This window comes from Dipodomys ordii, unplaced genomic scaffold, assembly GCF_000151885.1.
Source record: "Dipodomys ordii isolate 6190 unplaced genomic scaffold, Dord_2.0 Scaffold6, whole genome shotgun sequence".
Classification (NCBI taxonomy): domain Eukaryota; kingdom Metazoa; phylum Chordata; class Mammalia; order Rodentia; family Heteromyidae; genus Dipodomys; species Dipodomys ordii.
Window position 1 is genome coordinate 18,964,615 of NW_012267222.1, and position 15,913 is coordinate 18,980,527.

General features: G+C 46.8%; 1 protein-coding gene across 2 annotated transcripts in view; it reads right to left on the reverse strand.

The window, feature by feature from the left end:
• Nucleotides 1–13,837, reverse strand: part of Szrd1 (SUZ RNA binding domain containing 1) — a 31,892-nt gene extending 18,055 nt beyond the window's left edge. For both annotated transcript variants that reach the window (XM_013034750.1, XM_013034741.1), the window contains exon 1: nucleotides 13,759–13,837. In XM_013034750.1, the coding sequence (XP_012890204.1) occupies nucleotides 13,759–13,809 (51 nt within the window). In that variant the 5' untranslated portion in view covers nucleotides 13,810–13,837. The remainder of the gene's footprint in view (nucleotides 1–13,758) is intronic.
• Between the last annotated feature and the right edge of the window lie 2,076 nt (nucleotides 13,838–15,913).

Genomic DNA, 15,913 nt, shown 5'->3' on the forward strand with positions numbered 1-15,913 from the left:
AAGGTGGCTCAGTGGTAGAGTGCTTGCCTTGCATGCATGAGGCCCTGGGTTCGATTCCTCAGCACCACATAAACAGAAAAAGCCAGAAGTGGTGCTGTAGCTCAAGTGGTAGAGCACTAGCCTTGAGCTGAAGAGCTGAGGGACAGCGCCCAGGCCCAGAGTTCAAGCCACACGACTGGCAAAAAAAAAAAAAAGAAAAGAAAAGAAAAAAGGAAGGAAGGAAGGAAGAAAAGAAAGAAGTGGAACTGTGATTCAAAGTGGTAGAGCACTATCCTTGAGCACAAAAGCTCAGGCAGGGACAGCTGGGCACCAGTAGCTCTTGCTTGTAATCCCAGCTAATCAGGAGGCTGAGATACGAAGATCACGGTTCAAAGGCCAGGGCAGGAAAGTTCATGAGACTTTTATCTCCAATGAACAACCAGAAAATTGGAAGGAGTGTTATGGCTCAAAGTGGTAGAGAGCTAGCTTTGAGCAAAAGAGCTCAGGGACAGTACCCAGGCCTAGAATTCAAGCCCCATTACTCAAAACAAAAACAAAAACAATAATTCAAGCCCTAGGACTGGTACCAAAAAACCCCAAAAGAATAGAATTTCAAAAATGCACCTTAATTTTACAGATGTAATTACATCACAATCATACTTCCAGACTATTATGTCCTGGAGCCAGAATTTGAGCCAGGTCTATCTGGGTCCAATGTCTCAACTCTATCAAGATTCAAAATAAGAGCTAATGGGGTCAGGTGGTAGAGCATCAAAATAAGAGATACAGTAGCGTTGGAGATGCAGCTTACTAGTAGAACACAGGCTTGGCATGTGTGAGGCCTAAGTTCCATACCAGCAGCTCTCCTCCTAAAAGAGATCAGGCTACCTTAGGTATTTATTTCTTGGTAGGACAGCAGGAACTGTACTCCCCAATTACCTGCCACAGGTCTGTGGAAGCTAAGCATTCTTTTTTTTTTTAAGCATTATTTTAATACTGTCTCATAGTAAAACAGAAAACAGTTTAATTTATGGAAACTCCTAACTTTTAAAACTGAGTATCTGTTAAGAGGACAGAACATATGTGATTTCAAAATTCCTATGAGTACTAACTACTCATTTTCAAACTCTGAACATGCCATACCAGAGACATTCAAAACAGGACCTGTTTGCATTTTATTTAATTCTGCAATAGATGTAGTTTCCAATGTTATATGTTGAGAAGTCAGCAGAAAAAATAGCCACATTCTGGTAGAGGATAAAACTATAAAGTATCTATAATAATTTCTCAAGAGTAAACATTTGTTCATCAGAGTAAGCTATTATTTCTATGACAATCAATCCCAAGTTTTTATGCCATAAAGTTATCCTAGCCCAACACTTTCCAACTTGTAAGGTGTACCTTAAAATTCCCTAAAGTCACATCATGACTAGCTTATCAATATTGTGAAAAAATACATTTCTGCTAATGTGATGCCCTTCCTACTGTGGAAAGGACACTATCCTAAACTTTGCTGCATCATTTTCCCCCCAGTTGTAGTCTTGAGATCAGAACACTTGTAAATATTATTTATACTTTTTTTTTATCCATCATAGATATCCAGGAGGCTAAGATCTGAAGATTATGGTTCAAAGCCCACCCAGTAGGTAAAGCAAAACATAGTAGGTGACATGACAGGGGACTGACTTCAGACAAAAGAACAGCCAGGATCCAGGCAAAGACATTGAAATTCAGTAATTAAAAATTCCCAGCAAAGGCCAGGCACTGGTGGCTAACACGTGTAATCCCACCTACTCAGGAGGCTGAGATCTGAGGATCATGCTCAAAGCCAGCCCAGGGAAAGAAAATCTGTGAGACTCTTATTGTCAATGAACCACCAGAAAAACCGGAAGTGGTACTATGGCTGAAGTAGTAGAGTGGCTAGCCTTGAGCTGAAGAGCTAAGGGACAGAGTTCAAGCCCCACGACTCACACTTACACACACACACACACACACACAAAATATCCAGCAAAGATCTAAACCAACCCACCCACCCACACACCCACACACCCACACACACAATATCCAGCAAAGATCTAAACCCAGGGACATGATAAATTATAGAGGACTTTAGGCATTCACACATAGTGAGCCCAAAGAATACTCTTAGGGGAGGAACACAAAGGCACAATACCTATGTGCATCTAATCACATAAAGTAATATTTATCAAAATAAACTCCAGGGCCAGGCACCAGTGACTCCTGCCTGGAATCCTAGATACTCAGGAGGCTAAGATCTGGGATAGAAGGAAAGTCTGTAAGACTCTTATCTCCAATTAATCCCAGAAAAAGCAGAAGTGGTGTTGTGGCACAAGTGGTAGAGTGCTAGCTTTGAGCAAAATGAGCTAAGGGACAGTGCCCAGGCCCAAAGTTCAAGTCCCAGGAATGGGGGGGGGGGAGGGGAAGGGCGGTGAAGAAACTCCAGGAAATGGAAACAAAGGTTTTTCTCCTTGTTGTTTTTGTTTTCTTCTTTCTTTGTACTGTTTGTTCTTTCATCACTCATTGGGAGGGCAAGGGGGGGGAGCACACAGAAACGGAGGTACAAAAGGTGAACAAATGTAGCACTAGACACTATGTTGAATATGAACTATTACAACCTGGGGATGGGACTGTGGGGGGGGGGAACCAGGGAGTAAGAGGAGTGACACTGTCCAGAAAGAAATGTACTCTTTAGGGCTGGGAAGGTGGCTCAGTGGTAGAGCACTTGCCTCGCATGCATGAGGCCCTGGGTTCGATTCCTCAGCAACACATAAGCAGAAAAAGCCGGAAGTGATGCTGTGGCTCAAGTGGTAGAGTGCTAGCCTTGAGCTGAAGAGCTGAGGGACAGTGCCCAAGCCCAGAGTTCAAGCCCCATGACCGACCAAAAAAAAAAAAAAGAAAGAAATGTACTCTTTACCTGATTTAGGTAACTCTAACCCCTATGTACATCACCTTTATAATAATAATAAAAACAAAAAATAATTTTTAAAAACTCCCAGCAAAAGTAACTTGTACTACCTTTTTCCACTAGGTCAAATGCTAAAAGTTATTTCAGGCTTGTTTGGTGGAACAGGAATGTAATCCCAGCACCCAGGAGGCTGAGGCAGCAGATCAGGAGTTTGAGGTCAACCTGGGCTACATAGGGAGACTGTTTAAAAAAAACAACACAAAAACCCAACCAATCAAACAAACAAAAATTATTTCCCAGCTGGGTGGCAGTGGCTCACACCTGTAATCCTAGCGACTCAGGAAACTGAGATCTGAGGATCACAGTTCAAAGCCAGCCCAGGCAGTAAAGTCTATGAAACTCTTATCTCCAATTAACTATCAGAAAATCAGAAGTGGCACTATGGTTCAAGTGGTAGAACTTGCCTTGAGCTGAAGAGCTCAGGGACAGCACCCAGACCCTGAGTTCAAGTCTCACAACCAACCAAATAAATAAATAAATTTCCCTTTATGACCAAAACTTCAACCAGCATATGTCTTGCATCTCTGTTTTTATTACAACCAGCAGCAACATTGACCATTGGGCTCTTCAGCATTAAGTTCAAATTTCTTAGACAAAAAAAAAATATATTAACTTATCTAGTTACAGAAGCAAGTCAATCCTAGGTGGTAAAAGATAAAGTACTCCTTAAAGGAACCAGCACTTAACCAGTTAATTACCTGGTAAAAGGTAAATGCAAACTGAAAGTGTATGCTCAGGACATCATGACAGGCTGAGACTGACCTCATCAGTGCTACTCTGCCTGGGCGGTAGTTAGCACTCACTGTATCATCTCTGAAGCCCTTGCATAAAGGTCCTGCAGGATTTGGGGGTGACAGACCTATAGGCAGTGATTGTTTCCCAGTGAGACATGAAACTAGACAGCATAAACAAGTGACAGCTGGAGGGCCACCATAAGCCACTTTGACCAGATCATGAGGGCCAGGCATTTGGTTCTCAAGTTTGAGGAAGAGGGGCAACAGTCCTGACCTTTCCAGATTTGAGTCCAAACTGTCCCCTATACAGTCTCATGTAATCATCACAGTCCCTGAATAGCATAATTTTAACTGTCCACATTTATTATTCCTTTGGGGAAGAATGACTGTTATTTCCTGTGTTTCTGTGAGGGAAAGGATGACTTTCTATTAGGGAGATTTTGAAATATCTGTCATTAGGGACCAGATTCTTTATGGACCTGCCGGCTACTGTTGCGGTTTGTTTCAAACATTTGAGGTGTTAACTTTAATCTTCCTATCAATATCCTGCTCAGAGCAAGGTGTTAAAAGAGAAAAACTTAGCCAGATGCTGGTAGCTCATGTCTGCAATCCTGGCTGCTTAGGAGGCTGAGATCTGAGGATGGTAGTTCAAAGCCAGTCAGGGTAGGAAAGTCTGCAGGACTCCTATTTCCAATTAATCATCAAAAAGGCCAGAAGTGGGGCTGTGGCTCAACTGTTAAAGCACGAGCCTTGAGCACAAATGCTCAGAGACAGTACCCAGTCCCTGATTTCAAGCCCTAATACTAGCACGGGGGGGGGGGGGGGGGGGAGAGAGGGAAGAGGGAAGAGGGAGAGGGGGAGAAAGAAAAGAGGGAGGAGAAGGAGAGAATGCTTGTGAGACTTGTGGCAAAGGTACCAGAATAAAAAACATTAAGTAGAAATTTTTGTATAGGTTTTTTTTGTTGTTGTTGTTTTTGTTTTTTTGTAGTGCTGGGATTATACCTCACACTTTTTTAGGCAAGTGCTCTTCCAAGACCCTATGGTTATTACTTAAAACAAACAAACAAACAAACAGACCAGGGCTGGGAAGGTGGCTCTGTGGTAGAGTGCTTGCCTCGCATGCATGAGACCCTGGGTTCAATTCCTCAGCACCACATAAACAGAATAAACCAAAGTGGTGCTGTGGCTCAAGTGGTAGAGCATTAGCCTTGAGCTGAAAAGCTGAGGGACAGTGCCCAGGCCCAGAGTTCAAGCCCCCAAACCAACAAAAACAAAAAAAATTGCTCACCTCTAAGTATCTAAACTTAACCTTTTCCTAGGAAACAATCAAGTTAGTATTTTCCTGAAAGGAAAAACATATCTATTCTATGGTAGAAGTGGTGAATTTATTCAAAGTGGAAGTATCACAATGTAACACCTCATATTACAAATGTACGTTCATGTAAAAGTAAATTTGTTTTCATTCAAATAGAAAAATAATTCTGTGTAGAAAGCCTGAAAAACTTGCTACACATTGTGGACACAGCCAGAGACTACTGCTCACTGCTGCTGGAACACCACAGTGCAGAGGTGGGGACTGGCCCCAGGAACCTGAGCCATTAGATGTGGACAACAGTGACATTCTCTTGCAGAATTTTCCAATAGCTTTGGAAACACACAATTGTTTCTGCAGTAGAAGTAACAGCAAAAAGGCCTGTGACTGCCTGGGTGCCCAGTTTCCATCCCAGGTCCATGGCAACCATGGCAGCTGTCTCACATGCCCAGAGCACGCTGGGAACAACTCCCCCCCCCCCCTCGCCCAGGCAGCCTCAGAGAACAGGGCTGGGAAGCTATTAGTGAAAAGCTCATTATCCTCCATTCTGTGAAGCCAAAGTCCTAGAACAGACGGATCAGCACGATAATGCCTACAGTGGCCAACTGCATTGCAAAAATCCCATGAAAACATGGTGGTCCCTAGGATTCAGCCTTCCTACAAACACTTTGGCACTAGGGTACCTGGATCTGTGCTTTCTGAAAGCACACATCTTAGCTCCCTTCTCCATTTGAAGACAGGAGAACAGAGTCCAGTAGTTGCAATATAACTCATCTGGTTTTTGTCTGCTGTCCACAGCCAACTGTATACTTCCAATGACATCCACCCCCAAAGAGTTCTGTAGACCCCAAAGAAGTAGAAGCAGTCATACTTGAGGGAACACAGCCTCATCTCCAAAGAGAAGGTGTTAACTCCTTAATGACAAAACAACAATCTATGTTATGCTTCTGCAATATATATATAATATATTATATATATATATGTATATATATATAATATTACATATGTGGGGGGGGAGGGCATTCAAGCCAAACATTGGTGGCTCATTCCTGTAATCTTAGTTATTCAGTAAGCTGAGATCTGAGCATCACAGTTCAAAGCAGCCTGAGCAGGAAAGTCCTTGAGACTCTTATCTACAATTAATCACAGAAAAAGTTGGAAGTGGAGCCTTGGCTAAACTGGTAGAGCCGTAGCCTTGAGCAAAAAAGAGCTCAGGGATAGAGCCCAGGCCCAGAGTTCAAGCCTCAGTAAGGGGGTTGGGGATGGAGGGAAGCACTTTCTGCTGCTTTACCAAAAATGTCTAAGCTCTCAGAACCAAGTACAAGGACACCCTTCCCAACCTGGCCCCTGCAAACCTCTCTGGCCTCGTCTCTTTCCACTCAGCCCTGCCAACCTTCATGCCTCCAGCCAGAAGGAAATACTTGTAGTCTCCCAACACTACTCTCCTCTCACAGCCTCATCCATGCATGCATTAGTTTTATACTCTACCATTTGCTCTGACCAGACTTACCAGTCTAATTCAGCTGTTTCTTCAAATATTTCCCCTATTTCTCTTCTTTTTTCTTTTCTTTTTTTTCCCTGTTGGTCATGGGGCTTGAACTCTGGGCCTGGGCACTGTCCCTGAGCTCTTCAGCTCAAGGCGAGCCCTCCACCACTTGAGCCACAGTGCCACTTCCAGTTTTCTGGTGGTTTACTGAACATAAGAGTCTCACAGACTTTTCTGTCCAGGCTGGCTTTGAACCACGATCCTCAGTCCTCTCTTTTTCTACGGCAGTCTCACTGTGTAGTCCAGACTGGCCTCTCATGATCCTCCTGCCTCAGCCCCTAGAATAGCCAGGATTACAGGCCTTAGCTCCTGGTCTTCCAAACCTTATGTAGGCATCATCTTCTCTAGGAGACCTCTTATTCCAGGGAGTTTAGTCCTCTTCCCTAGGAAGTGTTGCTATGTCAGTGGACTATTGTATTCTGTATTGACAGACATCTTCCTATCTCCCCTGCCCCCAAACATTAACTGATGGCCTCTGTCTGGCTGGCTGACTCCTGGGTATAAAATAAACACAAATAGAAATTCTCAATCCAGACCAGTTACCTTTTAACTTAATTAATATAATTAAAATGCAATTTCATCAGCTTAGGGGAGGGAGGTTAGTTCAATGGTAGAATGCCTGATACACACAGGGTTCAGTTTAAGGGAAAAAAAGGGGATGGAGGGGCTGGGAAGGTGGCTCAGTGGTAGAGTGATTGCTTTGCATGCATGAGGCTCAAGTGGTAGAGCACTTGAGCTGAAGAGCTGAGGGACACTGCCCAGGCCCAGAGTTCACACAACCCACAACCAGACCAAAAAAAAAAGGTGGGGGGAATGAGGTAGGGTTCGGTATGGTAGTAGAGGATAGAGGCAGAGGTGGAGGATCACAGTTTCAAACTAGCCTAGACAAAAAGTCATTGAGACCTCATCCCAACAAATTTAGGAGGCTGAGATCTACAGGAACTGGGTTTAAGCTGGTCTAACAGAAAAGTTCGAAGGATTTCACCTGCAATTAACCAGCAAAAAGCCAAGCTGGAGGTGTGGCTCAAATTCAAGCAACAGCCATGAGTAACAAAGCTGAGTTTAAGCCCCTAACCCAGCAACCAAAGATTGAGGGTGTGGCTAGCAAACTCCACTTCATGAATTCAAATTTCAATTCTGCCTTGGTGAAATATAAGTCACTTCCCTGAATTGTCTTTTTTCAATCTCAGGTTTGCCTGGGGCCTGCCTTAGACTGAGATTCTCTTTACACCTTCCCACCATAGCAAGGATTACAGGCTTGAGCTCTTGAATTGTGATAGAACCTCTTTGGAGGTAGATGAACAATTTTCTAATGGATAAGGAAGTGTTCACCCAACTAAAAGCAAAGAACAGTTACAGAACATTTTACGTTCTCCTGGTGGCACAATCACCCTTTTTTTTGGGGGGGGGTCCGGTTGTGGGGCCTGAACTCTGGGCCTGGGCGCTGTCCCTCAACTCTTCAGCTCAAGGCTAGCGCTCTACTACTTGGGCCACAGCGCCACTTCTGGCTTTTTTTCTTTTTGCTTATGTGGTGCTGAGGAATCGAACCCAGGGCTTCAGGCATTGCAAGGCAAGCGCCCTACCACTGAGCCACTTTCCCAGCCCCTACAATTACCTTTAACACTAAGCTTTCTGAAGACACAGGCAACAATGACTTCAGGTGCACTGACAGAGAAGGAAAGAAACTCTAGTATGATTTACCCACTTTTTTTCTGGCTTTTTTTTTTTTTTTTTTTGCCATTCCTGGGGCTTGAACTCAGGGCCTGGGCACTGTCCCTGAACTGTTTTTTTGCTCATGGCTAGCTGTTAGTGAAATGAGCTCCCTTCCCACAGCTTAATACACTCCTTCCCCTCTCCACAGCTTAGCAAGCTCCCTTCCTAAGCAACACTAGGCCCATTTAGTAAAGGCAGTAAATAATCAGCCTCCAAACCCCTTTACCTTGGGATGGCACTTCTCTGGGGCAGCTACCACCATATAAGACAAGAGCCCCTTAGAGTGACCTTCAGGTCTGAGCAGTTGCAGGACCCCTTCCCTTATCTACTATTTGGACAGCAGCCATAAATCCTAGTCTGCCATGATGAAGCCCCTGGCCCACATATCCACATCAGGGTCTCTCCCTCCTACCCCCTCCTAAACCTCCTAGGTTATATAGGTCACTTCAGACAATAGCCGGTGCTGCTTCTCCCTTGTGAGAAGGGATCTTGCTGGCCCCTTTCCTGGCAACAAACCTTTCTTTGTTCTCTGTACCTGGATGTCTGCATGGTTTCCTGGCAAAGTCTAATAATCTAACATTAGCACTCTACCATTGAGCTACAGCACCACTTCTGGCTTATTCTGTTTATGTGGTGCTGAGGAATTGAACCCAGGGCTTCATGCATACTAGGCAAGCAATCTACCACTAAGCCACATTCCCAGTCTCCGTTTTTCTGGCTTTTGAAACTACGTCTTTGTAGTCCAGCTGGCCTTGAACTTAAGATCCTTCTGCTTCCATATCCCAAGTTTTAGGATTACAGGCCTGTGCTATCATGCCCAGAGATCACACTGTTTTCTAGTTTAGATAGGAAAGTTTAGTTTGAATATTCACTTTTAGAATTAGTTAACTCCCATTTACTAATCTCTCCATATCTGCTCAGGCTTTCTTTTTTTTGGGGGGGGGTGAGTGAAGGAGGGGGGATTCTCATTACCAGCAAGAAGACAAGGGCAACTGTGTACCCCTGAAAGACACGTGTCAACAGTTGGGGACACAGTAATGTGGACATGTTGCTCAGTACATCCCTGGGTCCTCCCTTTCACCCTTTGTGAAACTTGAAAAAGAAATCAAATTCAAGAAAACCTTCAAGTAAGTGACCAAAGCAAACATTTAAAATGAAAGCCAGGGGCTGGGGGTGTAGCTTGGTGATAAAGTGTGTGTTTAGCATGCATATGGCATGGGTCTGATACCCAGAATTAAAAAGAAAAAGCTAGCCAAGTGCCAATGACTCATGCCTGTAATCCTGGCTACTTAGGAGGCTGAGATCTAAGGATTTCAATTCAAAGCCAGCCTGAGCAGGAAAGTCTGCGATTCATGGGTGTGCGCGCGCCACCAGTCCTGGGGCTTGAACTCAGGGGCTGGGCACTGTCCCTGAGCTTCTTTTGCCCAAGGCTAAGCACTCTACCACTTGAGCCACAGTGCCACTTCCAGCCTTTTCTGTGTATGTGGTACCGCAGAATCCAACCCAGAGCTTTTCCTGCATGCTACGAAAGAACTCTATCACTGAGCCACATTCCCAGTCCCCAAAATTCTTGTCTCCAATTAACCACAAAGGAAAAAAGGCCAGAAGTAGAACCAAAGCTCAAGTGATAGAGTGCTAGCCTTGAGCAAAAGTAACTCAGGGACTATAGCCAGCCTGAGCTCAAGCCCCAAGACTGGCACACACACACAAAAAAGCAGCTAATGTCCAACTCTGAAGTCTTCTACAGGTCCCCAGGTAAGGGGCCGGCAAAATGGTAGGGAAAGAACCAGAGCCCAGCTTTGGAACCAGTCTTAAGTTAAATTCCAGCTCCCTACTTATTATCTGTGACAGTAAGCCACAAAATAAATTATTCCTAAACCTCAGTTTCCTTTGTAAAATGGCCCAACAGCTTGTTTCAAAATTCAATTAAAGATAACAGAAGAACCCTGGACAATGTGTGTAACTAATCCAGTTACTTAGCCTGGCCAAGGCAAAATCATGAGATCCTGTCTAAAAAGAGAAAGGGCACTCATGTCTATGATCCTAGCTATGAGGAAGCTGAGATCTGAGGATTGCAGTTTGAAGACAGCCTAGGCAGGAAAGCCCATAAGACTCTTATCTCCTCCACTTAACCACCAAAAAGGTGGAAGTGGAGCTGTGGTTCAAGTAGAGTGCCAGCCTTGAGGGAAAAAAAAAAGCTTGCCAGGCCCCTATAGCTCATGCCATTACAGGCATACAATGTGTAGCTCAAAGTGGTAGAGCACTAACTTTGAGCATAAAAATTCAGGGACAGTGCCTAGGCCCTGAGTTCAAACCAGAGGACGGACACCCCCAAAAGAAAAAAGAAACAAAGAAAGAAAAGAAAAAAAGAAAAAAGCTCAGGGACAGCTCTTGGATCCTGAGTTCAAGCACCAGGACCAAAACACACACAAAAAAGTTTTAAAAACATGTACGAGACAGGGGCTGGGAAGGTGGCTCAGTGGTAGCCCTTTGCCTTGCATGCATGAGGCCCTGGGTTTGATTCCTCAGCGCCACATAACCAGAAGAAAAAAAAAAAGCCAGAAGTGGCGCTGTGGCTAAAGTGGTAGAGCACTTGCCTTGAGCTTAAGAGCTGAGGGACAGTGCCCAGGCCCAGAGTTCAGACCCCACGACCGGACTCAAAAAAAAAAAAAAACATGTACAAGACGATACTATTCATGATATCAATGAGGTAAGGTATGGGTTCTACCTCTCCTGGCAGTTTAAAAGAGTTTCTTTAAAGTAGAAGAGAGAAGAAATAAACTATACCAGCATCAGAAAAACCTAAGCTACACCTTACACCTTTGGGTTTATTCAGCTGTAAAATCAGGGACTGGACTAACTGATCTCTAAGTTACTTCCACATTCTGAAAAATAGAAGAGTGCAAAGAACTCCCCCACCTACCCCTACCCCCCAAAAAAAAAAAAAACACCTAGGGAGATTTCCAATTTCTGCTGAGTCCTATATCCATTTTTGTTCCTTCTACTTTATAACAGAAGGCTCTGTCATTGCTGAGGTTGCTGAGGACTGAACCTCGGGCCTAGCAAGTACCAGGCAAGTGCTGTCCACTGAGCTACATCTCTAGCCCCTTCTTCCCAGTTCTTTGAGATGGATGAGAAACAAACACCTCTTTAAAACAAGTTTGGAGGGCTAGATCTTCCCTGTAATCCTAACTGCTCAGAAGTCTGAGATCTGAGGGTCTCAGTTGGAAGCCAGCCCGTGACAGACAAACCCTAGAAAATCTTATCTCCAATTAATCAACAAAAAAGCCAGAATTAAGTGGCTCACACTTGTAATCCTAGCTATTCAGGAGGCTGAGATCCAGGATCATCATCGTTCCAAGCCAGCCCAGACAGGAAAATCCAGGAGACTCTTATCTCCAATTAAGCACAAAAAACACCAGAAGTGGAGCTGTGGCTTGGCTGATAAGAGTGCTACCCTTGGGTACAAAAGATCAGTGACAGCACCCAGGCCCTGAGTTCAAGCCCCAGGACTGGCAAAGAAAAGCCACAAGCAGAGGTGTGGGTCACATGGTAGAACACTAGCCTTGAACAAAAAAGCTAAGTGAGTTGAGGTCAGTAGCTCATGCCTGTAATCCCAGCTACTCAGGAGGCTGAGATTTGAGGATCAAGGTTAGAAGCCAGCCCAGGCAGGAAAATCTCCAGTGAACCACCAGAAACCCAGAAGTGGCACTGTGGCTCAAAGTGGTAGAGTGCTAGCCTTGAGTGAAAAAGCTCAGGGACAGCTCAGAGTTCAAGCCCCATAGTGGGGGGGGGGAGGGGGAAGAGAAGCTAAGTGAGAGCACAAGTCCCTGAGTACTGGCACACACAAAAAGAATAAAACAAGTAAAGAAAACCAAAGAAAGGCCTAGGTGTCACAGAAACTTTTTTATGTGAGTCACACTCAAATTGTAGGCCAAGCCTTTTTATTTTTTAGGGGCTGACATGAGGGGTGTCTGGGTGAGTCACTATTAGTAGCAGGCAATAAACGCCTCTACTGGTAACTGCATTCTCTGGCTCAACCCCCTGGTAAGTACGATGCCTAGGACACGCTCAAACACGTTCCAAAATAGTGGTTCAATGAACAGACACCCGACTGACACCTGTTGCTCCCTATAAAATCTGTAACTTGCCTTCCTGACTCGAGCCAAAATCCAAGCAAGCGAGTAGGCATCTAAGAGCTCTACTAAATACCCTGGAAACCAAACAATCAGATACTCAACTCTGCTAAGTGAGAAACAGAGGGGGAAGAAATCGTGCAAGAAACGCTGAAGTAGCGCGGGGGTGGAGGGGGAGAGAAGGAGGGACGGGATTTCGAAGCCAAATTTCAACAATCCCATTAGATACCCACCCGGCGCGGGGCAACTGTCCCAGAGCGTGATGCAAAGGCACTGGGCGAGGGGGAACCCAGCTCTAGCTCCATTTCTACCTGGTCCCACCGCCCCCACCCCCCGCGCCACACACACACAGCAAGACGCCTCGTGGGCGGATGTCACCCAGCCAGCACTGCACAGAACAACACCCAGGCACCAAAAATGGCATCTCTCGGTGCGCACGAGGGTCACTACGGCCACCACCTCGGAAAAGACCAAGTTCATCGCGCGAATCTAGTAAGGCTGACAGCTCCTACTTGGGCGAATCTATTTTCCTACAGCTGCTGGAGGCAAAAACCAGACAGACAGACAGACACAAAAGCCTCCGAAATCAACCCCAACAATCCAGGTTCCCCAGACGTCCCTCCCGGGAATGCGGCCGCCTCTCCAGGCGCACCCTGGGCCGCTCCTCCCGGACCAGCACACTCCGAGACCTTCTCCCCACCTCCGGCGGATCGTGGGGCTCGGGGAGTCTCCAGGGAGAGGGGCTGCCCGCGGGGCTTGGGGGAGCCCCGCCTGCCAGAGGCTCTCGGAGTAAAACTGAAAGAGGAAAACAAGACTCGCCCACCGTGGCGGAAGGAGCAAAGGCCGGGGCTGGGAAGACCAACAGCGCGGAGCGGCCCCAAGAGGGCTCGATGCCGCCCTCCGCCTCAGCCCACGTCCCCTCGGCTGCCTCCTCCACGATCTCCTCTCCGGAGCCCTGCACGCTGCCCCAGTCCCGCAAAGCCTTCCTCCCCGCCCGCCATGGCATGGTGAGTCGCTCCTCCTCCTGGCCACATGAGCTTTAAGAAGGTCCCTCGAGCGTGGGGACCGGGAAAGAGGCTAAGGGTGACGAGTGGGCGCCCCGGGTGACGCGCACCCCGGGGGGAGGGGAGGAGTAGAGGGAGGCACACCGGGCAAAGGTAGTGGGAGAAATGGAACGCTGTCCCTTTAAGAGGCCTTCACGGCGCTCCGGGACCGGGGGCCTTCCCTCCACCACAGGCCCGGTGTGGGGGGGGCCCTTCCCCGGGAAAAATCATCCCCGGACCCGCTCCCTGGAGGCTTCCCTCACGCCAGATCCCGCCCGGCCCTGCCCCGGGGCGGCGGCTCCTCCTTACCCCGCTGTCTGCCGCCTCCTCCCAGCTCTCAGCGACCTCCTCATCTTCCATCTTACTCGCCGCTTTCCCTCCTCCCCCAACCCCTCCCTGCGCCTGCGCCTGCGCCCTGAAGCGCGCCTCCGTCGCGGGCGGAGGCACGCAAGGCTTTCCTCAATGAACCCCGCCCCCTTGCCCGGCCCGGAAGAGGCTTCGGGCCCCAGCGAATCTGGACGCCATGTTGGAAGAGGGCAGAGAAACCAGGCGGCTGCCATCTTTCTTAAGGTCAGCGTGTGACCTCCCTGCCGGCGTTCACGTGCGTCATCGCCTCAGTACGGAAAGTGAGGTCTCCGAAACCATCTTTTCCGAGGGCAAACCATTGCAACTTTTGTTGCTTTTTTAGTTTCTTGGGACTGGGTGGCTCATGCCTGTAATCCCAGCACTCCTGTCATCCCGCCTCGAGGCCAGAAGCAAGACCATGAGTTCAAGGCCAGCACTGGCAGAATTAGTGAGACACTAACTCGATCAATCAATCTGGTGGCTCTCACCTAGCTGTTCTGGAGGGTTGAGCTCTGAGGATCCTGGTTCAAAGCCAGCCCGAGCAGGAAAGTCTGTGAGACCTTTATGTCCAATTAGCTAGCAAAAAGCTGGAAGTAGAGGTGTGGTTCAAGTGGTAGACTGCCAAGCAAGAGTGAGGCCCTAGTCTGCTGAATGGATATAATTTGGAGGCTAGGCTGGGAGAGACGCTGACTCAAGAAAATGAAATAAATCATGATAAAGTTCACTTTTTCTCAATTAGTTTTTTTTTCCCCCAGAACTTTGATTTTTATTATTTTATTTTACTTTTTTAGTTTTTGGCAGTACTGGGGAACCTCAGAGTCTAACACCAAAACTAGGTAGGAGGGCTGGGAAGGTAGCTCAGTGGTAGAGTGCTTGTCTTGCATGCATGAGGCCCTGGGTTCGATTCCTCAGCACCACATAAGCAGAAAAAAAAAGCCGGAAGTGGCGCTGTGGCTCAAGTGGTAGAGCACTAGCCTTGAGCTGAAGAGCTCAGGGACAGCGCCCAGGCCCAGAGTTCAGGCCCACAACCTGACCCCCAAAAAAAAAAAAAAACTAGGTAGGAGTTCTATCATGTAAGATACATGCCAGTCTTTTATCTTTTTTTTTCTTTAGTTATTTTTCAAGAAGGGTCTTGAATTTCTGCCCAGGACCAGCCGTGGACCATCATAGAAGTTAGTAGAAAAACAACCAGTCAAGGAATTGTGGCCTATAAAACTTGAAAGTGGCAGGATAAGCTGATGAACCAAACCCAGCCATGAAATAGGGGGTGAAGGGCTACAAAAGAATGAGCAAGTAAGGACTAAAAAATGAAGAAATTAGGACAGGGTGCTAAATCGGTGGCACATGTCCTTACAGAAAACAGAAGAGAGACCCACTAATCAGAACCCAGACACTATTAGCAGTAAACAGCAACACAAAAGACTTTTTTTTTAAGTGGGAAAGGGCTGGGAAAGTGGCTCAGTGGCAGAGTACTTGCCTTGCATGCACGAGGCCCTGGGTTCGATTCCTCAGCACCACATAAGCAGAAAAAGCTGGAAGTGGCGCTGTGGCTCAAGTGGTAGAACACTAGCCTTGAGCTGAAGAGCTGAGGGACAGCGCCCAGACCCAGAGTTCAGGCCCCATGACCACCACCACCACCAACAACAACAACAAAAAAAAAAAAAATGAAAAGAATGGACACCTGCTGGGCACTGGTGACTCACACCTGTAATCCTAGCTACTCAGGAGGCTGAGATCTGAGGATTACAGCTCAAAGCCAGCCCCTGCAGGAAAGTCAGTAGGACTCTTAGCTCCAATTAACCACCAGAAAAACAGAGTGGCACTGTAGAGTGCTAGCCTTGAGCTGAAGAGCTGAGGGACAGTGCCCAGGCCCAGGGTTCAAGCCCCATAACCGGTCCCCCCCCCAAAAAAAAAGAAGCAAATATGTCGTGTCTGTCCCATCCTGTACCAAGTGATTTTGAGGGCTTTTTTGGGCCCTTGGGCTGGATGTTCCCTAGCCCAAGTTCAAAGGGATGCTCAGACATCTATGTCATAATGACTCAACTCTGAAATCTCTGGGCCCAGTTGATAAACGGTTTAACAGTAAGAATGATTAACCATACCAGGTATCAGATCAAAG